Source organism: Mustela nigripes, chromosome X, assembly GCF_022355385.1.
Source record: "Mustela nigripes isolate SB6536 chromosome X, MUSNIG.SB6536, whole genome shotgun sequence".
NCBI classification, from domain to species: Eukaryota; Metazoa; Chordata; class Mammalia; order Carnivora; family Mustelidae; genus Mustela; species Mustela nigripes.
In genome coordinates, this window is record NC_081575.1 from 70,944,775 (window position 1) to 70,972,191 (window position 27,417).

Below are 27,417 nucleotides of genomic sequence, written 5' to 3' on the forward strand. Positions count from 1 at the left end.
TCTGGAATTCTGCTGCTCTCCTTGGTATTGAAACCGCACTCCTTGGTAGGTGAACTTGGTCTCGGCTGGATTTCTTGTTGATCTTCTGGGCGAGGGGCTTGTTGTAGTGATTCTGAAGTGTCTTTGCCCCAGGCGGAATTGCACCGCCCTTACCAGGGGCCGGGGTGAGTAATCCGCTCGGGTTTGCTTTCAGGAGCTTTTGTTCCCTGAGCACTTTCTGTAGAGTTCTGGAGGATGGGAATACAAATGGCGGCCTCCTGGTCTCTGGCCCGGAGGTGCAGAGAGCCCAGGGCCCCACTTCTCAGTGCGCCCTCAGAAAACAGCGCCCAGTTACTCCCGTCTGCCTGACCTCTGGCCGCGCTCCAAGCTCACCGAGCCTGCGACCGGTTCAAGGTAACCCTGAGCTGCGAGCTTACTGTCGGCTCTGTCTCTGTAGCCGGCTTTCCAATTCCAGTACTCGCAAGCTCAGCGACACTCAGACACCCCCGATCCTTCTGTGTCCCTGCGGAACCTGAGGCCACGCTGACCCCCCGGCTTCACCCCGGTTTAGCCTCTGGAGCGATGTCCCTCAGCAGAACAGACTTTTAAAAGTCCTGATTTTGTGGGCCGTTGCTCCGCCGCTTCCCGGGAGCCGGCCCCTCCCCCCGGGGTCTCTCTTCCCGTCGCTTTGGACTCACTTCTCTGTCGGTCCTACCTTTCAGAAAGTGGTTGTTTTTCTGTTTCCAGAATTGCTGTTCTTCTTCTCTTCAATCTGCCGATGGATTTTCAGGTGTTTTCAATCTTTAGATAAGCTATCTAGCTGATCTCCGGCCAGCTGAAATAGTCTCAGCCTGCTACTTCTCCACCATCTTAACTCCTCCCCCCTGTTCTTTCTTTTATTAATGCATTGTATTATATTGTTTGATTTTCGGATGTTGAACCAACCTTGCAATCCTGGGATAAATCCCACTTTGTCGTGGTGAATAATCCTTTAATATACTGTTGGAGTCTTTTGGTTAGTGTTTTAGTGAGAATTTTCGCATCTGTGTTCTTAAGGATATTGATCTGTAATTTTTTTTTTTTTTTGATGGGATCTTTGTTTGTCTGGTTTTGGGATGAAGGTAAATGTTGGCCTCAAAAAATGAGTTTGGAAGTTTTCCTTCCATTTCTATTTTTTGCAACAGTTTCAGAAGAATTGGAATTAATTCTTTAAATGTTTAGTAGAATTCCCCTGGGAAGCTGTCTGGCCCTGGACTCTGGTTTGTTCGGAGATTTTTGATGAGTGCTTCAGTCGCCTTACTGGTTATGGGTCCGTTCAGGTTTTCTATCTTCCTGGTTCTGTTGTGGTAGTTTATATGCCTCTAGGAATGAATCCATTTCTTCCAGATAGTCAAATTTGCTGGCATATAGTTGCTCTTAATGTGTTCTTATTATTGTTTGCATTTCTTTGGTGTTGGTTTTGATCTCTCCTCTTTCATTCATGATTTTATTTATTTGGGTCCTTTCTCTTTTCCTTTTGAATCTGGCCAGGGGTTTATCAACTTATTAATTCTTTTAAAGAGCTAGCTCCTAGTTTCGTTGATTTGTTCTATTGGTTTTGAATTGTTTTAATTTTTTTTTGTTTTATTTTGCTTTGTTTTGTTTTTTGTTTCTATTCCATTGATTTCGGCTCTGATCTTTATTTTTTTCTCTTTTCTGCTAGGTTTAGGCTTTCTTTGTTGTTCTTTGTCCAGCTCCTTTAGGTGTTGGGTTAGTTTGTGTATATGAGACCTTTCTTGTTTGTTGAGAAAGGTTTTTATCACTCTATTTTTTCCTCTCAGGACTGCCTTTACTGTGTCCCACAGAATTTGAACCATTGTGTTTTCATTATCATTTGTTTCCATGACATTTTTCAATTAGTCTTTAATTTCCTGGTTGACCCATTCATTCTTAGAAGGATGCTGTTTAGTCTCCATGTATTTGGGTTCTTTCCAAATTTCCTCTTGTGATTGAGTTCTAACTTCAGAGCATTGTGGTCTGAAAATATGCAGGGAATGATCCCAATCTTTTGATACGGGTTGAGAACAGATTTGTGACCCAGGATGTGATCTATTCTGGAGAATGTTCCATATGCACTAGAGAAGAATGAATATTCTATTCCTTTGGGATGGAATGTTCTGTATATATCTGTGATGTCCATCTGGTCCGGTGTGTCATTTAAGGCCTGTATTTCCTTGTTGCTCTTTTGCTTGGATGATCTTTCCATTTCAGTGAGTTTTTTTTAAAAGTACCCTACATTATTTTATTATTGTCAATGTGTTTCTTTGATTTTGTTATTAATTGATTTATATAGTTGGTTGCTTCTATGTTAGGAGCATAGTTAATTAAAATTGTTAGATCCTGTTGTTGGACAGACACTTTGAGTATGATATAGTGTCCTTCCTCATCTCTTATTATAGTCTTTGGCTTAAAATCTAATTGATCTGATATACGGATTGCCACCCCAGCTTTCTTTTGATGTCAATTAGCATGGTGAATTGTTTTCCACTCCTCACTTTAAATCTGGAGGTGTCTTTGGGTTTAAAATGAGTTTCTTGTAGACAGCATATTGATGGGTTTGGTTTTTTATCGATTCTGATATCCTGTGTCTTTTGCTTGGGGCATTTGGCCCATTTACATTCAGGGTAACTATTGAGAGATATGAATTTAGTGCTATTGTATTGCCTGTAAGGGGACTACTATTGTATATTGTCTGTTCCTTTCTGGTCTACTACTTTTAGTCTCTCTCTTTTCATAGAGGACCCCTTTCAGTATTTCTTGCAGAGCTGGTTTGGTGTTTACGAACTCTATTTTAGTTTTTGTTTGTCTTAGAAGCTTTTTATCACTCCTTCTATTTTCAGTTATAACCTAGCTGGATATAGTATTCTTGGCTGTGTGCTTTTCTCATTTAATGCTCTGAATATATCATGCCAGTTCTTTCTGGCCTCCCGGGTCTTTGTGGATAAGTCTGCTGCCAATCTAATATTTTTAGCACTGTATGTTACAGACTTCATATCCTGGGATGCTTTCAGGATTTTCTCTTTGTCACTAAGACTTGTCAATTTTACTATTAGATGATGGGGTGTGGACCTATTCTTATTGATTTTGAGGGAGACTCTCTGAGTCTCCTGAATTTTGATGCTTGTTCCCTTTGCCATTTTAGGGAAATACTCTACAATAATTCACTCCAATATACCTCCTGCCCCTCTCTCTCTTTCTTCTTCTTTTGGAATCCCAATTGTTCTAATATTGTTTTGTCTTATGGTATCACTTATTTCTCAAGTTCTCCCCTTAGGGTCCAGTAGTTGTTTGTCTCTCTTTTGTTCAGCTTCTTTATTCTTTGTCATTTGGTCTTCTATATCACTAATTCTCTCTTCTGCCACATTTATCCTAGCAATGAGATCCTCCATTTTTTAGTGCACCTCATAAATAGCTTTTTTAATTTCAACTTGGTTAGATTTTAGTTCTTTTATTTCTCCAGAAAGGGTTTTTATTTCTCCAGACAGGTTTCTCTAATATCTTCTGTGACTTTTTCGAGGCACACAAGCACCTTGAGAATTGTCATTCTGAACTCTAGATCTGACATATTATCAATGTCCATATTGATTAGGTCCCTGGCCTTTGGTACTACTGCCTCTTATTCCCTTTTTTTTTTTTTTTTTTTTTTTTTGTGGTGAGTTTTTCTGTCTTGTCATTTTATCCAGGTAAGAATGTATGAAAGAGAGAATCAAATACTAAAAGGGTGGCAATGACCTCCATAAAATGTGCTTTATCTAAATCAGAAGAGACCCCAAATCCTGGGTTGTGGGGGAGAAGGGGTAAAAAGAAGTTCAGAACAAAAAATTAAAAAAAGAAAAAATATATATATATATATATTTTAGACTGGTGGATAGAACAGGGTCACCCACTTAATTTTGGGAGTATTTTGGTCTCTTAAAAGAAACTACCTCCCAAAATTTTAAAGAATGAAAAACATATATAATGGTAAACACAATGAAGGGATGCAATATGAGTATAAAGTTGAAAAACTTTTTAAAAAAGAATTCTAAAAAAGGAATTGATAAGTTGTGTGATAAAATAAAGACAAAGAAAGTGGAGAGAATTTCCTCAGGCTGCAGACTAGAACAAGGCCCTGTGTTAGATTTATGTTATATTTTGATCTATTTGAAGAAGTTGTTGTATCCCAAAATTTTTTAGAATAAAAAAACCCGGTGTGTATACAAAAAGTAAAGTTAGATATTATGAAGGATAAAATATGACTATAATAATGAAGTTTCAAAAAATAGTTTTTGAAAGGTATTGTTAAGACAAACTAGTTAAAAATGTTAAAAGAGGAAAGGGTAAAAGTTAAAAAAATTTAGCAGAAGGAAAAAATAAAATTAAAAAAAATTAATTAACTTTGTACAAGTAAAGAATCATGGGGTAAAGCCATGAATGCCATGCTTTGCTTTCTCCTCCTCTGGAATTCCACTGTTCTCCTTGGTAAATGAACTGGGTTGTGGCTGGATTTCCTGGTGATATTGTTGGGGAGGGGCCTGTTGCAGTGATTCTTAAATGTCTTTGCCCAAGATGAAATTGCACCGCCCTTATCAGGGGCCAGGCTAAGTTATCCACTCGGGTTTGCTTTTGGGAGCTTTTGTTCCCTGAACACGTTCTGTAGAGTTCCAGAGGACAGGAATGAAAATGGCCGCCTCCCAGTCTCCAGCCTGGAGGAGCCGAGAGCTCGGGGTCCCACTCCTCAGTGTGCCTTCGGAGAAACATGCTCAATCACTCCCATCTCCCTGGCCTCTGGCTGCATTTCGAACTCACCCAGCCTGTGACCAAGCATCTCTGTCTCTGGCACACAGCCCTGCCTGGAGTCTCCAAACCCAGCAGATCCCTGTGTTCTTCCAGGGGTGTCTCCCCAGATCTTGTGGGGTCCCCACTTACAGAGCAGTGGCCTTTGCCACAGATCACAATTTAAGGTATCCCTGAGTTGAGAGCTCCCTCCTCAGCTCCTTCTCTGTAGCCAGCTTCCCTGGTCTAATACCTGTGAGCTCTGTGACACTCAGACACCCCCGATCCTTCTGTGACCCTGTGGGACCTGAGACCAGGCTGTCCCCATGTGGGCTCACCCCGGTTTAGTCTCTGGAGCGATGTTCCTCAGTGGAGCAGACTTTTAAAAGTTCTGATTTTGTGCTCCATTGCTCTGCTGCTTGCGGGGAGTCGGCCACTCCCCCCACGGTCTATCTTCCTGTCGCTTTGGATTCACTTCTCCGCCAGTCCTACCTTTCAGAAAGTGATGGATTTTCTATTGCTAGAATTACTGCTCTTCTTCTCTTCGACCTCCTGTTGGATTTTTGGGTGTTTGGAATGGTTTGTTAAGTTACCTAGCTGATCTGCTACCTGATGTTGTCTCAGCTTGCTACTTCTCTGCCATCTTGACTCCTCCCCGCTCTTCTTCTCTTTATGTTGGTATGCATTTCTCACATTGTTTTCACTATTTTTGAAGAAGTTCTTATTATATTTCTTGGGTCACAATTTTACTAGCAACACATTCCTCCATATTTTGTTTGTTTGAGAAAATCCTTAATTCTTCTTCACTTTTGAAATATAATGTCACTGGATACAGAATTCTCAATTTGTGATTTTTCTTTCAATATCTAAAATATCTCACTCTACTCTTCTTTTTGCATGGTCTTTTGAGAGAAATTCTATTTTTACGCATCTTTAGATAAGGTGTTTCTTCTTCTTCAAGATTTTCTCTGTCTTTAAATTTGTGTTATTTGAATATGATATGACTACATGTATTTTTTTTTTTTGTATTTATACAGCTGTTCTCTGAGCTTTCTCAATCTTTTGTTTGGTACCTGTCTAATTTTGGAAAATTTTCAGTCATCACTTTAAGTATTTCTTATATTCCATTTTTCCCTCCTTTATATATCTTATACCTTTTATAATTGTCCAACATTTCATAAATATTTCTGTATTTTTGATTCTTTTTTCTCTTTGCATTTCAGTTTTTGAAGTTTCTATTAAACATACCTTCAGGTTCACTGATTTTTTCTGTAGTCTTTTTTAGGCTGTCGATAAGCCCATTCAAGGCATTCTTCATTTCTGCTATTGTTTTTGATTACTTGCATTTCCTTTTGATTAATACTTCAAGTTTTCATATATCCACATATATTATTCACATGTTCTTGTGTGTTTTCCTCTTTTTCAATTAATGCCTTTGCTGTAATTTCTGGTGTAATAGTTCCACTATCCACTATCTTGACCTTATCTAAGTTTGGTTTTGATGTTTGTTCTTTTTTTCTAAAGATTTTATTCATTTATTTGACAGAGAGAGAGAGAGAGAGAGGGAGATCGATCACAAGTACGCAGAAAGCTAGGCAGAGAGAGAGACGGGAAGCAGACTGCCTGCCGAGCAGATAGCCCATGTGGGGCTTGATCCCAGGACCCTGAGATCAAGACCTGAACTGATGTCAGAGGCCCAACTCACTGAGCCACCCAGGTGCCCCTTGATGTTTGTTCTTCATCTTCAACTGGTTTTTGTTCTTGAATGCCTTGTACTATTTTGTTGAAAGCCAGGCATGATGTTCCAGGTAAAAGGAATTGAAATAAATAGGCCTGTAGTATGAGGCTTTATGTTTACATTACTAGGAGTTAGGCTGGGCTTAGTTTGCTTTTCGACTATGCTTGGTTTTTTCTAACTATTGTTCTGAAGCCAAAATTTCCTCTGGTATTTTTTTTTCTGTTTTCCCTGTTGTCTTTTGCTTTCTTTAGAGAGGTATTCTTTTTTTCTTTAAAAAAATAATTATTTATTTGAGAGAGAGAGAGAGGAAGAGGGAGTGAATTTGGGGGGCAGAGAGGAGTAGAGGGAGAGAATCTCAAGCAGACTCTCTGCTGAGCTTGGATTCGGATGTGGGGCTTAGTCTCATGATCCTGAGATCATGACCTGAGCTGAAAGCAAGGGTTAGACACTTAACTGAGCCACCCAAGCACCCTGAGAATTATTCTTAAATAACTGGTAGTCTAATTTCTGCTTCTGTGCTTCTGCTCTGGTAATCTCTGATTCTCTATTTTCAACTGTCTATCTAATATTGGAGGCAACTGTTTTCCTTCTGACTTTACTTCTCTGTTGTTTCTAAGGGGAATTATTCATTTTCAGTTTGTTCATCATTTTTCTTGTGAGGATGGGTGAGGTAACTTTCAAGATCTTTAATTGTTGAACCAGAAATCAGAAGTTTCACAATGATCACTTTTTAATTCTTGGTTTATAATTCTCTGTCTGTAAAATAAATGAATAAGATCATTACTTGGTGGCTAAATTCTCCCCTAGCTCTAGCATTCTGTTGAGTCCATAAGCAGTGACTTGCAAAAGTGACTGTGCTGTTATGTGACATTTGCTACTCTTCTTTACAGGCAGACCTCCAGGTGGACAAGGAGAGGCAGAATTTCTTTGAGTCCTCCCTTGATTATGTATATCAAATCCAGGAAGTTCAGGAGTCCAAGAAGTTCAACATTGTGGAGCCAGTAAGTTCTATCTGTTGATGAATAGTCTAAAAATATTTACCAAATACCAGGTAAATATGGAGAACTTTGACCATAAAATTGAGATTTCAAAGATGCTGAAGGATATTTAATGCTTAATAATGAATGTCAAGAAAATAAACACAGTAGCTTGGGTTGCTCTTGCTCTCTTACTAACAGTATTTTCTCTCTCTTCTTTACCTCTACTCCCCTGCCTTTTTTTCCTCTCCCATTTTCTGTCCCCTCAGCTATGATTTTTCTTTCCTTCTCTTTTTTGTTTCCTTTCTCCTTTTCTCCCTTCTTTGATTTCTCTGACACCGTTTCTTTTTTTTTCTCTCTTCCCTTCCTTGCTCTCATGCTTTCATAACACTTTTATAGTGCCTATAATATGCCTGTCAATTTCCTAGGAGCACATGTCCCTTGCACTTAATGACTTCCTATTGTACTATTTTTACTTTGATCTTCTTTATTTTCTAATTACATCTCCTTGACTATAAAAAGGGTGTGCTTTGATATGACAGCTATGTTGAATTTTAATTCTTAGTAAAGAAAATCTAGAAAAAATTATAGGAAAAAACAAAAATAACAAATTCCCATACAGAGATAATCACTGTTGATATTTTGGCATTTTCTTTCCAAAATTTCTGTATTTGTTATATTTCTCTCTCTATATATGTCTGTCTTTGTACTTTAGATGTGGATGTATGTACACATGTGTGCAGGTCTGTTTACACATGTATATATTTTTCACATGAACATGTATATGTATATACATGTATACATGTATATGAACATGTATATCTGTGTGCAACCAAGTGTTTATTTATTTATACAAAAAACAATTAGCTTCTGTTATATGTCAGGCACTGTGCTAAGCACTGGGTATCTTATAGTGAATAAGACAAACTCTGTTTCTGTCTTCATAAAGACTACACTCTTATTGGGTAGACAGAAGGGAAAGAAGAATATATATAAATATAACTAATTGTAAGTTATAATAGGGGCTAAAACAAATAACAAGAATGGGCAACTACTTTAGATTAAGTGGTCAAGGAGGAAGTCTGAAAGTATCACTTAAGATAAGTTCTAAAGAAAGAGAGGATGCAGCCACATGCATAATGGGGAAATAATATTAAAGATGCAGAAAAAAACACATGTGCATGATCCTTAAGTTAGGAAAGAATGGTGTGCCTGAGGAATGAAAATGTTAGTGCCTTTAGATATAGGTAATAGAAAAGGAGACTGGCAGGAAATAATGTATGATAGGAAGGCATAGGACTTGTAATCATGGTAAGGAGTTTGGATAGTAGTCTAAGTGTAGTGGAAAACCATGGATATAAGTTTTTTAATCAGGATATGATATAAGCTGATTTTGTTGTGTGGAGAATGGCTTGGAAGAGATCAACAGTGGAAGCAAGGAATCCAATTAGGAGGCTACTACAGCAGTCTAGGCAAGAAAAGAGCTTGGTTTGGGTTAGGGTGCTGAAAGTGGAAACAGAAAAGAATGGCTGGATTAGAGATATATTTTGGTGGTAAAACTGACAGAATTTGGATTGAGATGTGAGTGGAAAAGAAATCAAGGATGATTCTTTACTTTCTGGCTTGACTGAGTAAGTGGTAGTGTCATTTCCTGAGATGAGAAAGCTTGGAAGAGAAACAGAAAGATTGTGTATATGACAAGGTATGTAGTACACAAACCCAATTACATTTATATATAAATAAATGTATATATGTACATGTGTATATATATGTACCTTTGTTGTGTTTTTGTGTATACATAGTTTGTGTTTATATGTATAATATATGCATGTGTATATGCATATTGTGTATCTTTGTGCATATTTACATATACCTATCCACTTATTTTCTAAATAGAATAGAGAAATTATTACTACTTCCTATTATTATACTTTATTATTGCCAGAAGTGAGCATTATTGTTTAAAGGTTTGTATTTCATAGATGAAATCATATTTTCATTGTTTTTCTGTATATTTATTAATGAATTTGAATATTTGGAACATTAAAAAAATTAGTTATTTTATGTCTAATTCTTAAACCCCTCTGAAATATTTTTAATTTGAAAATGGGTTCATACTATTTGAATCTTTTAGCATTAGGACATTCTTCATTAAGGTACATACTTTACTCATTTATTCACCTATTTTTTTTTTTTGCCCAACAAATATTGATCAACTATTCTGTGACAATTCTGAGGATATAGAGAGAAAATGCACAGTCTATTCCACATGGTCCAAACAATGAATGGTTTTATATGCTATCTGGAAAGGATTTGAATGAATACATTTGTTAGTAGTTCTTGTTTTCTGGAACTAAGTTCAACATAAATGTTTAATAAGAGAATAGCTATGTGTAGACCTGCTTGTGTTTTCATGATTACTTTTAACACTATACTTGGTATATGGAGTTTCTTTTCCAAGTTTCTTTTTCCTTTATTTAGTAATGAGAAGGTACTGATGATGAAGTTATTTTTACACATTTCCCCTAGGTTTTGGCCTTTCTTCATAGTCTCTTCATTTCCAACAACTTGACTGTGGCGCTCACGCAGGATTTCCTCCCATACAAACAGCAGCTCCAGCTCAGTTTGCAGAATGTGAGTTTGCATGTGGATTTCTTCACCTGTCCCTGCATTCCAGCTGGATCTCAGCTGCAATGACCTTGATCTTGAAATTCCAGCTTATTGCATTCTAGCCAATTTGTCAGGACATACTAATGTGGATCATAATTATTTTAGTATGCTTTCTCTTCCAGTTTCAACTCTTACCAGTCTTTGAGGCTTATTGTTGTTCAAACCTACCCTTCTACCCTCTGACACTTATATCTATCCAGTAAGCATTAAATGTTGCTAATTTACTGCATCCCTCTCAGATCAGAACACAACTATGGGCTTGTTTAAGCACAGGTTTTATGCTACTTCCATGTTGGTCAGTCAAGGCACTTGTGAGTTTTATGACATGAATGCCCATTTTTCCCTCTCTTCCTTTAAATTATATATAAATTATATATAAAGGTTTTATTCACCTTCTTTCCCATGCTGGTTCTTATAGATGGCCATAGGCATAGCCTTCCCATCTTCGTAACATATATATTTTTTCTCATTTGTTTATTTAACCCACTATTCAGTGAATGGCTATGGATATAACATATACTCTGTGCCAGGCATGGACATACCATAATGAAGTATGTTAGGTTTTCTGTCCTCAGGGAACATACAGTCTCTTGCAGGAAAGATACATAAACACTGGAACACACCATAATTCCTTGTGATAAGTGTTTGAATAGCATCAAGACCAGAAATTTTAAGGAAGCACAGAAAGTGGAACATTTGACAGCCTGACACAGAGAAGGCATCGCTGAGATAGTGACTTTGGACTAGTTGTTACATTACATGAAATTTGTAGAGTATTTTTATACGAAAAAGTTGCTAATAAGGTTGTTAGTGGAAAATAAACTTCACCTGGTTGTTTAGGAGGATCCTGACTTACAGTTGTTTTGTTTCTTTCTATGTGGGTACTCATCTTCACCAGAATGTGAGTCCCTGACTTCTATGGATTTTTAAAATCTTCCTATAACCAGGTTAATCATTTGAATCTTCCTCCAAATAGAACTTGAAAAGTATGAGTTTAATAGCAATGTTTTGTATCTGTGTATATGATGAACTCATTCACAAGATAATCAATAGTGTGGGCCTAGCAAGATAGCTAGCTCAGATCACCTTTGTGACTGATGTAACAATCTTGAGACTGGACATTAAGAACCTATCTCTAATGATTTTCATACCCACATTTCAAGCAGTGTTTTGCTATTGTGTTTTAGTTGTGCAGTTTTAAATAGATTCCTTCTTACCATTAGTTTTTGTTATTAACATCTTCAAAGATAGCACCTTGTCATGTATTTTATCCTAATAAGCCAGAATTTGATTCAGAGTCAAGTAGGCAGTAACTTTACTTGAGGCAGAGCTTAGAAGTTGCCATGATAATATTACCTTTGAAAACTTTTACAATTTCCTATTTTGTAAAGCAGAGTTCAGTCTGGCGCTTAGAATTCTAAGAACCTTTATTTATTGGCTTATGTGATTTCCATTAGAATAAAGTCTCCCAGATGTATTTTTATGGTTATATTGCTATTTATGTTTCTGTTTCCCTTTTAGTCTTTGGCACTGTTAATCTCGTAAAGTTGTTTTCTAGTCACGATGCTATTCAACATTTTTGTTGTTGTTTTTGCTATGTTGTAGCATATTATGCAAACCAAGAAAACTCTGCACTGGATCTATAACCAATAAGTGCTTTTTAATAACCATGGTGATAATGAGAATAATTATGATGATAATGTCTTCACAGACAAGAAATCATTTCTCCAGTACCCGAGAAGAGATGGAAGAACTTAAGAAAAGGATGAAGGAAGCTCCCCAGACATGCAAACTTCCAGGACAGCCTACCATTGAAGGCTATCTCTATACACAAGAGAAATGTGTGTGGGAATACAGGGATACACACTGGGTTTCAGTAGGCTAGCACCTACTGCCACTTGGCATCTCCAAACTCCAGGCACCCATATTGTTCATAGACCCCTGACAGCTATACCTCTTTGGAGAACAGTCTGGGAACAGAGGGAAAAAAGGAAAAGGAAGGAGAAATTCGAGGGGTAGTAGTTAAGGATTTGTCTTCTGAAGACTTGGGGATGATAAGATCTAAGGTTTTTCTCTGTGATCCAAAGTGGGGATTGTTAATTGTTTAATCCTTCTGATGACTATGACTGGGGGGGGAAAAGGAGGTAGGGGAAAGGAGGCAGAAAAGTAGTATTTATTATACCTACTATGTACCAGGCATGGTGCAAAGTGCATTAAATATACTATCTCATTTAATCTTTAAAACCACTTACCATACCATTTTACTTGAGGCCACTGAGGCTTATAGTGATCACTAGTTGAAAGCTACCCAATGATATGTTGGCAAATTGAACATAATTAAAAACCATCAACAACAACAACAAAAAATTTACCCAACTATCAACTAGCAAGCCTGAGTAAACTCAGTTCTATGAAATGCCAAAACCTATCTTCCTATCACTATACCCTATACCTTCCACTGCCTTAGGAATACATGATTGCTCTTAAAGCAGTAAACAACAACCATTGTGCTTTCAGTGGGCAGGACAGTTGTTCATTGCTAACGAAGGCCCATGGATTAACTTCTCCATTCACTGAATATTGCAGAGTATTTAAGCCTTCCTACTTCCTAAATTACTTTATGAAAACTTATGTGTGCTCTTTGATTTCCTTATGAACTATGACCCAATGGTTTCAAAGCCTGTGGTTTCAGCCCTGCCCAGACTTATTATACCTGAGAAGAAGAGGCAAAGGAGGCTATTTACATGTTACCAGTGACAAAAACTACTGCAATTCACAAAGCATGGCATTCAGGCAGTGATAGTATCATCTTTTCTTCTCTAAGAGAAATTAACTTCTGGTGGTTTTCAAACATATGTTCTTTAATCTCTTGGGTTTATCTCTACAACTGTGCATTGCAGAATTTCTCAGTCTCAGTGCAATTGACTTTTTGGGCTGGGTAGTTCTTTGTTCTGAGAGGGGGGTCATGTACATTATAAGATATTTAGGAGCGTCTGTGGCCTGTCCTCACTTTATTCTAATAGCATTCATAGGTATGACAACCTAAAATGTCTCCAGACATTGCCAAATATCTCTTTGGCAAAATTGTCCTTGGTTGAAAACTACTGCTATATTATAAATGATGTGGGAATAATGATTTTCTAATCTTGGCTCTAATATCAACTAGCTACGTGGTGCTTCTGTGCCCCAGTTTTCTAATGTGTCGAATGGATATGATGTTGCTATTCAGTTGAATGTTTACCGAACATCCTTTTTGCCAGGCGATATGTAGTGCATTGAGGATTTTAAAAAATATGAACCAATCTTATTTTTTTTGAAATCCAACATTATTTTTATTTTTATTTATTTTTAGTTTTTGTTATTCTTTTATTATGGTCTGTTAGTAACCTTCAAGAAGTTCATAGTGTGATGAGGAAGACAGACAACTATATCAAGAATTATAAAGAAATGTGTTGAACACTGCATTTGGGGCATATATTGAAGGGCTTTTTTGAGGAAGCAATGTTTAAATTAGGAATTGAATTATGAGTGGAAGGTTGATAGACAGAAAAAGGGGGGAATTCCAGGTACATACCATTGCATGTTACTCAGGCACAAAGGTATGAGGATGTAGTTAATTTTCAGGGTCATAGTTTGCAAAGAATAGCCCTGGTATACACTTTCCATCCTGATGTAATTATTAATAGTGACCCATTCACTCTTAAATATGTATTGAATTTGGACTAAAAATATTTGGTCACCTGTTTATTTGGTAACTGAAAGTAATTCAATGAGACAGGACCATAGAGGGTGGCAAATGACAAAGTAGGAAAGGTAAATGTCATATTAGGAAGGGTCTTGTGGGCCAACATGAGTTTAGAGACAGTGGGGAAGCCATGCAAGATTTATAAGAAAAATGATATAATAGACATCAGTATTTAAAAAATAATTCCTTTAGCTAAAGAATAGAGAATGGACTAGAAAGGAGTGATCAGAGATGGGAGCAATCAGAGAGAAGGTCACTGTCATAATTAATTAGTGAAATGTTCAATTTTTATTTTGTTTGAAGTAGATCATAAAACATTATAAGGAATTCAGCAATAGGGTCCTGAACTAATTCAGTTCTAGAAGGGATGGAGAGAGGAAACAGCTGAAGGAGAGACATGTGGGAAAAATAATGAGCAGTTCCCAGCCACCAGTCAAAAGAGACAAGTTACAGGGAAGAAGAAGCAGAAGATTACACATGTTTCCAACTCATACAATAGGATGAACAGCAGAAGCGTTTAGAAGAGACATGACAAAAAGAGTTATTTGGAGCAAGCTAGAGCAGATATGGAAAGCATTTGATGAGGATTAGGATCTCTGTATGTGCTGTGCATCAATAGCCCACAGGGTTGGAGTTCAGGGGAAGATTAGAGCTAGATCCAAAGCCCTGTGATTATGAAGAGCAGGCTATACCACTTCCATCTTAGGAGTGTATTGACCAGACAGCCAAATGGATATAGTCTGTCAGCTCACTTTTGCCTATCATTGTAGGGGCTTTGGGAATATCCTGGGTGAAATATTACTGCCAGTATGAGAAGGAGACCAAAATGCTCACCATGACACCTATGGAGCAGAAGCCAGGTGCTAAACAGGTCAGTTCTTTTGTGTGCCATATTTTTTGAAATGCATCTGTGACTGTATCTTAGAAAAGAGTATATCTTGACTTAGTTTCAAAGAATCAAGTCCAGCATGGTTATGTGAAGCCATGATTTTGTATGTTCCTCTTGACACAAATTTGCATTGGGCCAGCTACTACTCAGGTGAGTGAAATATGTCTGTTAATTATGTCAAGCCTTCTGAAAATGCCTGTGCTTTTTCAGATCATTTATTAAATTATTACAAGTTCTTGTCACATTGTACAAGAAAATTTGCAAGAATATGGATGAATTGCAAGAGGATAGTGTTACTTGCCTTTAAGAAGTCTCTACTTCTTAGGATTCTTAGGATTCCTTTAAATAGCAAGTGTTTAAAATATTTTCTGAAATTCCTTGTTTTTTAGAGAAGTATGTCTGTTTCCTGAAGTTAGAATAATCTGTACCCCCTATTGTATATAATTTTCAGATATATTTAAGCAGGTAATGCTTCTTCTTCTGTCCTTCAAACCTTCCCCATCCCCTAAAATGTCAAGATGAGTTTAACACACTAAGAAGATAGTTACTTACCTGGAAGAACCTAATCTTATATATTACATACTATACTATACTTACTCTACTATGCTATAGTATATTATATATATGACAACACAGCCAAAAAACTTATTCTGTTATCTCACTTTTTGCCTATCTTTGGAAATTCTGTCTCTCAAGGGTTTATTAAGATAAAAGCTGATAGAATATTCATATTCTAAAAGTAGTTTAGTGTGTCCCTTTAAACTGTCTCTCAGACTGGGTTGTAAGGCATTATTTTTAAGGATTTCTATTCTTTATAAATTGTTTACAAAGTCAAACAAGGTTCATTTTGTTAGCACTGAACCTTGGTGGCATGAAAAAACCTAATTTTGGTAGGCAGAAATTTGGAGAAAAACTGGGCCATTCTGTCTCCTTTGCTGGTGCTTTCCCTGGAAGATCTCTCTTGTGTGACTTGTTCACAGAAAATTAGAGAGGACTGAGATTTGGTGTCAGGCTATAGAAAATTGCCTTTTTTGTCTTGAACCCAGAATTTTGTCATTCAGTTTTGAATGGGTATTGGAGATGGAATGCACCTCTAATGAAGGATACCAAATAGGGTTTCCAGAACCCTCATCCATGCTTCTATATGGGCCAGTTACTCATTCTTGACTCCAAAACTCTTCTTAGTTTCCAGTCTGTTAATTGCCAAAGTACCTTCCAAGTAGTTTCATTAAATTTATCTTGGTCTCTATCACAGCATTTTTTCCATTTCTGTTGGTACTTAGCTGATGTATCTTATTGACTAGTGCTTATAAGCACTGTCCTGTAGTTTCTTCCTTTCCTTTTCCTACACACATTTCTTTCCCAGTCCCAGACTTTAAAATAAGCTGATTAGGCCCTTTTCTGCTCAAGCACTTACTGAAAAGCTCAAGACAGAAGCAGTCATCCCACTTTCATATCCTCCTAGGAGATGAGCACAAGCTCTCCTTTTAGTTTTTCTTTCCTTCTTCCCTTTTCATTGAGTGGCTGCTTGTAAAATTGCAATAGTCAGCCTAAGCAGTTTTAATATGGGATTCCTTATGGAGTGGAAAGAAGAACTTGGTTCTCTATTTAGAAGGAGGGGAAGGTAAATTAGTAACTTAAATTTCCCTAAAATGAAGTTGGAAATGATTTCTTCTTGTCATTTCTCTCAGTTCCTATTCCTGGTTTGTGTTTTAGAAAGGTAAATAATACAAGGAAGTGAGACTATAATAACACCATAAAATCCACTATTTATTGACATCTACGTGTGCCTGGCACTGAGCTAGACACTTTTGGTCAAGCACTTCATTTACTTTCTCAGTATGCCTGTTAAGTATTAGTAGTTCAGTTTGAAGACAGATCCCTCTTTCTGATTATGGTACTTAACAGTGTTCCCTACTAGTTCAGCCTATCAACTTCCACTTTTGTTGTGCTGCTCATTTTATAGGTTATCTTCCCAAATTCTCTTTTATAGGATCCCCATCATTTCCCTGTCAGGCAGTTGTAGTAAGAGGAAGGAGTGCTATCTTTTGACTTTCAACAACTGGGTTTAAATCCTACCTCTATGACCTAGTAGCTTTTTGACCCCAAGTAAATTATGTAATATTGCTCAGTATCATTTTCCTCATCAGAAAAATGGCAAGAATGATACTGTAGTTCATAAAAATTTCTTGGGCACTAATCATTCCTAGATCCTAGAGATAAAAAGATAAATAAGATGCTGCCCATGCCCTTGAATTCTCAGTCAGTTGGGGAAATAAGGCATGAAAACGGGAAGCATTAATATAATGCGCAAAATACATAGTGAACAGTGTATGGGATTGGGGAAGAATTTTGGAGGAAATTAAAGCTGAACTGCAGTATGTAGAACAATTATGAGTTTAGCCAGACCAAGAATATAGATAAAGTCATTGCAGGTGGAGGAAACATTATTTGCAGTTATGGAGTCATGAGAGTTATGACATGTGTGAAATGAGAGCACTTCTGCATGGATGGGGCATAAAACAGATGGGGGTGGCTAGGGGTAACCTGGAGTATTAGTCAGGGCCTAGGCCCCTGAGCTATGATGCCTCTGAATCTGAGAGAGTTGAGAGTTTAAAGGGGGAGGGTGAGTATATGATGCTGTTAGTTGCTGTCATCCTGAAGGACTTGTAATTCTTGATACCCTCAGTGTTAGGGTAAATAAGGCAGATTGAAGGATGAATTTAGAGTTGAGTTTTTATAGTATAGGGGCAGTAAAAGGGTAGGCCTGAAAGGGAGTTGAGTGTACCAATAAGAAATAAGTATTACAAGCAATTAATGAATTGTCGAACATAACATCAAAAACTGATGATGTATTATATATTGCCTAACTGAACATAATAAATAATAAATAAAAAAGTATTGTTTGATCAGTTGGATCAACTGTATGGACCAGTTTGGGTGGCATAGTACCTAGACCCAGAACTGACACTTGGGAATTATTTCTGAATTTCTGGCATCAAAGTGGTTGGCATTTTTCCCATTTAATAGATTGTGAAGTTAAGGTTCAGAGAGGAAAGTCATTTGCTCTGGATTGTAAGCTAGTAAATGGAGTAACTGAGACAAAACCCCAAATTTTAAACTTCCTAATTTAATACTATTTCCACTATACTGACTTGGGTGACTTTAGGTAAGCCATTTTACCTCTCTGAGCTTTATTTACTTCTTTCTAAGGGTTGTTATGAAGAAAGTTGGTTTAAAGATACCTAGCATAATGTGTGTCAAATAGTAGGTAATTGTTAAGTGTTTCTTCTCTTTCCTATTGTCTCTGTTGAGATAATAGAGGGAAACCGAACAATGTTGGATTGGGAAATTTTAATCTGTGGACACAGCAGACTTCAATGGCCTTATTAAGTGACCATAAGACCAAGGTGGGCTGCTGTTTTGCATATATGAAATACCAAATGGAACTTTGTAATATATAAATTTGCTCATTTTCTGTACTTCTGCCTATCTTTGGAGAGATTGCTTTTGTGATTTCTGTCTTCCTGAAGAGTCTGGAGGTGGGGAATGAAACTGTTTCTCTCCCTTCCTCCATCTGCCAGTTTAATGGAAGGAAGGCTGCATAAGGCCACTCCCAACCTGCAGGTTTTATGAAAATTTTATTCAGTACACTTAATGCCATTTGGTCAGCCCATTTGTCCTATATTCCCCTTATATTATGTATAATGAGCTTCCTATTTAATCTACCATGCTAAAAAAAAGAGTACTGACCTACCTGTAGCATTTTGTCCTGGTCTCAACCATTAATTACTGGAGCAAGAAGAAACCCATCTGCTGTAAATACTGTTTGAAGGGACAAGGTTCTTGGTGAGGCTAAACATTGCTCCTGCTGCCCTGACTGATGCCTTCCAACTGACTGAGGCTACTGCAGGAGGCATAAGAAGCTTCTATGCATTTTTTTTCAAATTGGCTATTAATCCTTCTCTTATATCAGGGGCCTTTGGACTTAACCCTGAAGTACTGCGTGAGGAGGAAGACAGAGTCTATCGACAAAAGGTTCTGTTTTGATATAGAAACTAATGAAAGGTAAGCTGTGCTAGTATGAATGGGTAATGTCCTCATGTACCAGGTGCTAAGCCTGAGTAGAACTTTTATTTTCCTCTGTCATCTCTTGTGATGAAAATGAGCAAATCTATTTATGACATTATTGTCTTGGCTCTTCTGGCTGCTGTTCACAGGGGTCCCTGTTAGACCTGGCCCAGAACTGACTGGAAACTTCAGTCAGCTTTGCCTCACCTCCTCTAGGCAGAATAAATCACTCCTAGGATTTAATTTGCTATCAGATATGCAATGGTCAATTTTCAGCAACACTATAAGGACAACATAACAAAACTCATTGTTTTTGTAGTATCAAGTTTAGATATTTAAATTCCAGTTAGTTAACATATAGTATGATATTATTTTCAGGAGTAGAATTTAGTGATTCATCACTTATATACATCCATTTCTCATTATCACAAATGCCCTCCTTAATACCCATCACCCATTTAACCCCCCCCCCGCCAGCAAACTCCCCACCAGCAACCCCAGGTTGTTCTCTAGAGTTAAGAGTCTATTTCCTATTTTGCATCTCTTTTTCCTCCATGTTCATCTGTTTTGTTTCTTGAATTCCACATGAGTGAAATCATATGGTATTTGTCTTTCTTTGACTGACTTACTTCACTTAACATAATACTCTCTAGCTCGATCCACTTGGTTGCAAATGGCAAGATTTCTTTCTTTCTTTCTTTCTTTCTTTCTTTCTTTCTTTCTTTCTTTCTTTCTTTCCTTCCTTCCTTCCTTCCTTCCTTCCTTCCTTCCTTCCTTCTTTCTTTGATGGCTGGGTAATATTGCAGTGTGTGTGTGTGTGTGTGTGTGTGTGTACACCATATCTTCTTTATCCATCCGTCAATAGATAACTTGGGATCTTTCCATAGTTTGGTTATTGTTGATAATGCTGCTATAAATATTGGGGTGCATATATTACTTCAAATAAGTATTTTTGTATCTTTTGGGTAAATACCTAGTAATATAATTGCTAGATCATAGGATAGCTCTATTTTTAACTTTTTGAGGAAATTCCATATGGTTTTCCAGAGTGACTGCACTACATTACATTCCCACCAGCAGTGTAAGAAGGTTCCCCTTTTTCTGCATCCTTGGCAACACATGTTGTTTCCTGTATTGTTAATTTTAGCCATTCTACAGGTGTGGGATGGTATCTCATTATAGTTTTCATTTGTATTTCCCTGATGATGAGTGATGTTGAGCATCTTTTCATGTGTTAGCCATCTGGATGTCTTCTTTGGAAAAAATGTCTATTCGTGTCTTCTGCCCATTTCTTAACTGGATTATTTGTTTTTTGGTTGTTGAGTTTGAGGAGTTCTTTCTATATTTTGGATACTAACCCTTTATCAGACATGTCATTTGCAAGTATCTTCTCCCATTCAGCAAAATTCATTCTTTTATCTCCTAATATAACATACAAGAACAAGTGAATTAGAACACCTTTTTAAGGGGAGATAGAAGGGATGGAGGGTGATAGTGATATTGGGGAGTCTTTTTCCCCCACTTGGTGCAAACATGATACAGACTTCTACTTTTCAGGTAAACTGGAAATAGTTGGATTATCAACTTTCTGATTTCAGTTAAGGCTTTCAAACTTTGTACTATGTTGTATTTGTTTCTCTCCAGTACCCCCTTTTTGTTTTCTGGATCTGGGCAGTTTTATCGGAGGTGCATTTAACCTTGAAATTTTAAAATTAGAACATTTGGAGTTACTTTGGAGGAAAGCATATTATGCAGGTGAGAGGTTGATCCAAAATTCAGTGAATAAATGTTACTATATATTATTTCTTTCTAGTATTTCTATATATTGTGTTCTGCATAGTAGAAGAGAATTTTAAAAAATGGTCAGATTCCTAGAAAGGCACTTAAAGGTTGAATTATAATATCATATGAACAAAACTATCAATGAATGGAATTATAAAGATTATACTAAGAGATGAGGGCTTTGCTTTTTAGTCTGGTAATAAGTAAAAAGTCCATTTCCCCATTTGAAATTTCTATTTGTCAATCCATATGATTTCTTTGTTAAAAATGGATTGTCCTGACCAAAGATGGTTGTGATAGTAAACATTGTTACTGGAAACCATGCAGCTGTCACTTATTTTTCCAACAGCTTCAGGCTGTTGAACTATACTTCTATATACTGCAGAAAATGACTGTTGAGTTTGGCTTTTTTTTCATGAACCTTTGTTGTCTTTCGCTATGTATCATCAAGATGCTTAAAAGAAATTAAAATTTTCTGTGTCCAGTTTCATTCTGATTCCCCTTCAGCTTAAATTTGCAAGCTGTATGCAAATAATATCCCCATAGACTCAAAGCAGTTACAGACAATTTGGCCCTGAGATTATGTGCTGGGAACAGTTTATCTTTATGATGATAATGATGATGATGTTATGTTAGTCCTCATACAGTACATCATTAGTTTTTTATGTAGTGTTCTATGATTCATTGTTTGCATATAACACCCAGTGCTCCATGCACTACATGCCCTCCTTAACACCCATCACTGGGCTCACCCATTCCCCCACCTCCCTCCCCTCTAAAGCCCTCAGTTTTGTTTCTCAGAGTCTGCAGTCTCTCTTGGTTCGCCAGTTTATCTTCATGTATCTTCTACCTAGTGGTATGCATGGCTCATGATAGGTACTAAATTTGGCGTGTGTTTATTTATTTTTTAATATTTTTTCAGTGTTCCAAGATTCATTGTCATGCACCACACCCAGTGCTCCATGTATTTATTTTTAAATGCATTTTCCCACCCCATAACACTGGGGAATTCTGAGACTAGAACCCAAGAATTAAAGTTTTGCTGTGTCTATGATTTTAATTACCACATATTGGGCACATAAACAACATTCACTCATTTAATCCCCCTCCCCTATTTTACCGGTGAGGAGAATGAGACTTGAATATGTTAAGTAAGTTGCCCAAAGTCACACAGTGGCAAGGCTGAGCTCAAACACCCATTTATAGTTCTTCAAGGTCCATGTTGTTGTTGTTGTTGTTTAATTTTGTTCCACTGTCTTATAAGGAGAATAAACATGCTGTGAAATGAAGGGTCAAAATATTAATGAATGGGTGCTGAGGTACCTCTGTGGACATGGAGTTTTCTGAGGGGTGTGGCATCTGCTTTCCTGGCTAGTAAATCTGATATAAGAAACAAAGTCAGCATTCCCAATAGGCATTAGGTACCTATACTCATGTCACTGCAGCACAAAGAACAAAGGACTTCCTGAGTGAGTCCCTTTTACTATTTCAGCAATAGAGGGCATTTTTTTTTAATTGGCTTTGCTGCCATGGTGCCTGGGTGGCTCAGTTGGTTAAGCCTCTGCCTTCATCTTGGGTCATGATCCCGGGGTCCTGGGATCGAGCCTCATATCGGGCTCCTCACTTAGCAGGAAGCCTGCTTCTCTTTCTCCCTCTGCCTGCCACTCTCCCTGCTTGTTTTTGCTCTCTCTCTCTGTGTCAAATAAAATAAATAAAATCTTTAAAAAAATAATTAGCTTTTCTGCCAATATTGAAATCACAGGTTTATAGCTCATAGAGCTTGAAGTGCAATGATAACAACAACAACATAACAACTGCTAACAATAGCCTCCATACCAGGCACTATTCTCAGTCCTTGAAATGCATAATTTCCTTTAATCCTTACTAAAATTCCATGAGGCATGTGGTTTTATCCCATTTTCACAAAAGAAGACAAGGAGACAGAAATGAAGCAATTTAGGTAACATGGATAGCAAATGGTAGAGCCAGGATTCAAACCCAGGAATTCTAGTCTTCAAACCCATACTCTTAACCATTGCATTGTAATGCATATATGCTATATAAGCCTTTTTGTTCTGGATGAGTGACTGGGACCTCAGGAAGTACAGGGGATTTGTCTAAGGTCATTAAGATAGTCAATGGAAGATCCTGGACTAGAAGTCAATGTTCTTTCTACTTTGTCATCCTGTTCTTATAAATATTATTCTGTTACTTTGACTTTCTGTGGCACCTAAGATTCCTCAGTGCTTCTTGGATAATCACTTATTCATTCTTTTAAGCGCTCTGTAAGGTTAAGAGGAGACATACACATTGGATTTTTCATTTCCCAGATAGGGAAGCTGAGTTCCAGAATGTTTTTTTTTTAAAGATTTTATTTATTTATTTGACAGACAGAGATCACAAGTAGGCGGAGAGGCAGGCAGAGAGAGAGAGAAGGAAGCAGGCTCCCTGCTGAGCAGAGAGCCCAATGCGGGGCTCGATCCCAGAACCCTGGGATCATGACCTGAGCCGAAGGCAGAGGCTTTAACCCACTGACTGAGCCACCCAGGCGCCCCCAGAATGGGTTTAGTGTCATATCTGGTCTGTACTGTCTGCTTTTATGTCTGTTGCCCATTTCCTTGTTCTTCCTCTGGCTTTAGGATTCAGGTGTGTAGATGTCTTTACAAGGATTTCTAGACTTTCTAGCCCCATGCGATATATCCAAAAGGTTGGTTATTGGTTAGAGAAAAGTAAACTTGAAAGAATCCAGTGCCCAAAGCCAAGTCCTGGTTTTCAGTTGATTTTGGCTTAAAGATCATTTGGAGTTTTTCTTTTTTAAGATGCACTTGAATGGAGTAAAAGATGGAAAGTCAAATAGGAATCCTATGGTTTCAAAACTGGATGGGACCTCCCAGCTCATCTGGTTCCACACCCTTATAATAAAGAAACTGAGGCCCATAGAGGCCCAGTTACTATTCCAGGCTCTCTGAACTCTTGTCATTGTTTGCACCATTCCATGAGTCAGAGAGGTCTTTTCTTAACAGAAGGAATAAGAGGGACGAGTTTCTCATAATGATGCAGATATACAGAGAATGCAAGGAGACTTTACATCTGCATAATACGATCAATCTGAAATTTTGAGCTTGGTCATGAAGGTTTAAAAAGACCATACAGATTATACCACCTTGGGGTATCTTTGGTTATACATAGCTTACAATTAAATAGGAAAAAAAAAGGGGGGGTTGAGACCATTTTCGATACAGAAAAAGTGTTGTAGCATAGTGGTTAAGAAAGAAGATGGCTTAGCGAAATAAGTCAAGCAGAGAAAGACAACTATCATATGATCTCCCTGATATGAGGAAGTGGTGATGCAACATGGGGGCTTAGGTGGATAGGAGAAGAATCAATGAAACAAGATGGGATTGGGAGGGAGACAAACCATAAGTGACTCTTAATCTCACAAAACAAACTGAGGGTTGCTGGGGGGAGGGGGGTTGGGAGAAGGGGGGTGGGGTTATGGACACTGGGGAGGGTATGTGCTTCAGTGAGTGCTGTGAAGTGTGTAAACCTGGCGATTCACAGACCTGTACCCCTGGGGATAAAAATATATGTTTAGAAAAAAATAAAAAAAAAAGAAAAAAAAAAAAAAGAAAGAAGATGGCTGTTGGACCAGAATTCCTACATTTTATATCCTGGTTCTATACTTACCTACTGCATGAACTTAAGGAACACCTCAATGCCTCAGTTTCCCCTTCTGTAAAATAAGGATTCCTACATAGTATCTGCTTTATAGGTTCCTGGGTAGATTACATGAATTAATACCTATAAAGTACTTAGAAACTGGTACCAATCTAGTGAGCATTCAGTAACCGTTATTATTAGTCATAGATTGCTTTAGTCAGCCAGAAGGCCTCCTCCCTGTGCTGAGCCAGCGTGCATGTTGTTGAATTCTTTCCAACTGGAAATACTCTTTAGACACCATAGATGGGGGAAGTAGGAAAGCCGTTTTTGTTCTATTTTGGTTTTGGTGGATGGATGTGCCCATGCTGAATATGCTTACTCCTAGAGCCCAGACGAAACTGCTGCCTTCCCAAAGAGAAAAGTAGAGAGAGCCACAGTTTGTCTCAAGTACAATGGAGCTAATTTAATTGTGTATTATGGTGAAGTGTCTTGGCATCTACCTTCCTATCTCCTTGCCTGACCCTGGCATGACGCTGCCAAGATACCATCTCTCCTAGGGTTCCCAAAGTTACTGTTCTCTAAATGTTCCATTGGTTTTTTGAGTAAAAGAGATTTTGAAAAATTGGAATTCTGTATGTGCCTGCTCAGTGTGATACCTCCCAGGGCTGAGAGGGACCCTAGATCACAACACTCCAATTTCTCAAGTGAGTTTTCTACTTTTAACTTGTCATTTTTCCCCCATTAGGCCAGGAACCATCACTTTGCAGGCCCTTTCAGAAGCTAACAGAAGGCTATGGATGGAAGCCATGGATGGAAAAGAACCTGTAAGTTGCCTCAGGATACTAGAGAAACCTCAGCACCATAGTACAGTGTGTGAGGGCCCTTAGTGGTTCACTGGGTCTAGGAAAATTAAATAGTCAGATTGTCAGATTCAAAATTTTAGAGCTAGAAGGAATTGTTGACTTGACATTTCTTGTTTAAAAAGTAAGCTATTTTGAGTTCCAGAGAGAGTGAAGGACTTATCTGGGATTTCTCAGAAAAGGCATAACAGTGGGGCGTAAAATTCAGGTTTCTGAGCTTCTTGCTTCAGTGTTACATTATGCAGCTGTGCCCACAATATCTTTTTTTTTAAGATTTAATTTATTTATTTGCCAGAGAGAGAGAAAGAACACAAGCAGGGGAGTGGCAGGCAGAGGTAGAGGAAGAAGCAAGTTCCTCACTGAACAAGGAGCCTAATGTGGGACTCGATCCCAGCATGCTGGGACCATGACCTGTGCTGAAGGCAGACGCTTAACCCACTGAGCCACTCAGGTATCTGACCCACAAATCTTCTTCTTAAGAAAGAAAATTAAGTGGATAACCCAAAAGACCCCACCCCCAAACTAGTAGAACTCATATAGCAATTCAGTAACGTGGCAGGATACAAAGTCAATGTACAGAAATCAGTGGCTTTCTTATACACTAACAATGAAAATACAGAAAGGGAAATTAGAGAATCGATTCCATTTACTATAGCACCAAGAATCATAAGATACCTGGGGAATAAACCTCACCAAAGAGCTAAAGGATCTGTACTCGAAGAACTACAGAACACTCATGAAAGAAATTGAAGAAGACACAAAAAGATGGAAGACCATTCCATGCTCTTGGATCTGAAGACTCAATATTGTTAAAATGTCTATACTGCCTAGAGAAATCTATACTTTTAATGCCATTCCGATCAAAATTCCACAGGTATTTTTCAAAGAGCTGGAGAAAATAATCTAAAAATTTGTATGGAATCAGAAGAGACCCTGAATCGCTAAGGAAATGTTGAAAAACAAAAATAAAACTGGGGGCATCACGTTACCTGATTTCAAGCTTTACTACAAAGCTGTGATCACCAAGACAGCATGGTACTGGCATAAAAACAGACACATAGACCAGTGGAACAGAGTAGAGAGCCCAGATATGGACCCGCAACTCTATGGTCAAATAATCTTCGACAAAGCAGGAAAAAATAAACAGTGGAAAAAAGACAGTCTCTTCAATAAATGGTGCTGGGAAAATTGGACAGGTATATGTAGAAGAATGAAACTCGACCATTCTCTTACACCATTCACAAAGATAAACTTGAAATGGATAAAAGACCTCAAGATGAGACAGGAATCCATCAGAATCCTAGAGGAGAACATAGGCAGTAACTTCATCGATATCAGCCACAGCAACTTCTTTCAAGATATGTCTCCAAAGGCAAAGGAAACAAAAGCGAAAATGAACTTTTATGACTTCATCAAGATCAAAAGCCTCTGCACAGCAAAGGAAACAGTCAACAAAACGAAGAGGCAACCCACGGAATGGGAGAAGGAATTTGCAAATGATAGTACAGACAAAAGGTTGATATCCAGGATCTGTAAAGAACTTCTCAAAAAACAGATAATCATATCAAAAAATGGGCAGAAGATATGAACAGACACTTCTCCAATGAAGACCTACAAATGGCTATCAGACACATGAAAAAAATATTCATCATCACTAGCCCTCAGGGAGATTCAAATTAAAACCACATTGAGATATCACCTTACACCAGTTAGAATGGCCAAAATTAGCAAGACAGGGAACAACATGTGTTGGAGGGGATGTGGAGAAAGGGGAACCCTCTTACACTGTTGGTGGGAATGCAAGTTGGTGCAGCCACTTTGGAAAACAGTGTGGAGATTCCTTAAGAAATTAAAAATAGAATTTCCCTGTGACCCTGCAATTGCACTACTGGGTATTTGCCTTGAAGATACAGATGTAGTGAAAAGAAGGGCCATCTGGACCCCGATGTTTATAGCAGCAATAGCCACGGTTGTCAAATTGTGGAATGAACCAAGATGCCCTTCAATGGACGAATGGATAAGGAAAATGTGGTCCATATACACTATGGAGTATTATGCCTCCATCAGAAAGGATGAAGACTCAACTTTTGTAGCAACATGGACGTGACTGGCGGAGATTATGCTGAGTGAAATGAGTCAAGCAGAGAGTCAATTATCATATGGTTTCACTTATTTGTGGAGCATAACAAATAGCATGGAGGGCAAGGGGAGTTAGAGAAGAGAAGGGAGTTGGGGTAAATTGGAAGGGGAGG

At 37.9% G+C, this 27,417-nt stretch overlaps 1 protein-coding gene across 4 annotated transcripts in view; it reads left to right on the forward strand.

The window, feature by feature from the left end:
* Nucleotides 1–27,417, forward strand: part of OPHN1 (oligophrenin 1) — a 526,945-nt gene that overhangs the window by 271,789 nt on the left and 227,739 nt on the right. For all 4 annotated transcript variants that reach the window (XM_059385802.1, XM_059385799.1, XM_059385801.1 and 1 more), the window contains exons 7-12: nucleotides 7,402–7,512; nucleotides 10,018–10,122; nucleotides 11,870–11,999; nucleotides 14,674–14,774; nucleotides 18,769–18,860; nucleotides 25,051–25,129. In XM_059385802.1, coding sequence (XP_059241785.1) covers nucleotides 7,402–7,512; nucleotides 10,018–10,122; nucleotides 11,870–11,999; nucleotides 14,674–14,774; nucleotides 18,769–18,860; nucleotides 25,051–25,129 — 618 coding nt within the window. The remainder of the gene's footprint in view (nucleotides 1–7,401; nucleotides 7,513–10,017; nucleotides 10,123–11,869; nucleotides 12,000–14,673; nucleotides 14,775–18,768; nucleotides 18,861–25,050; nucleotides 25,130–27,417) is intronic.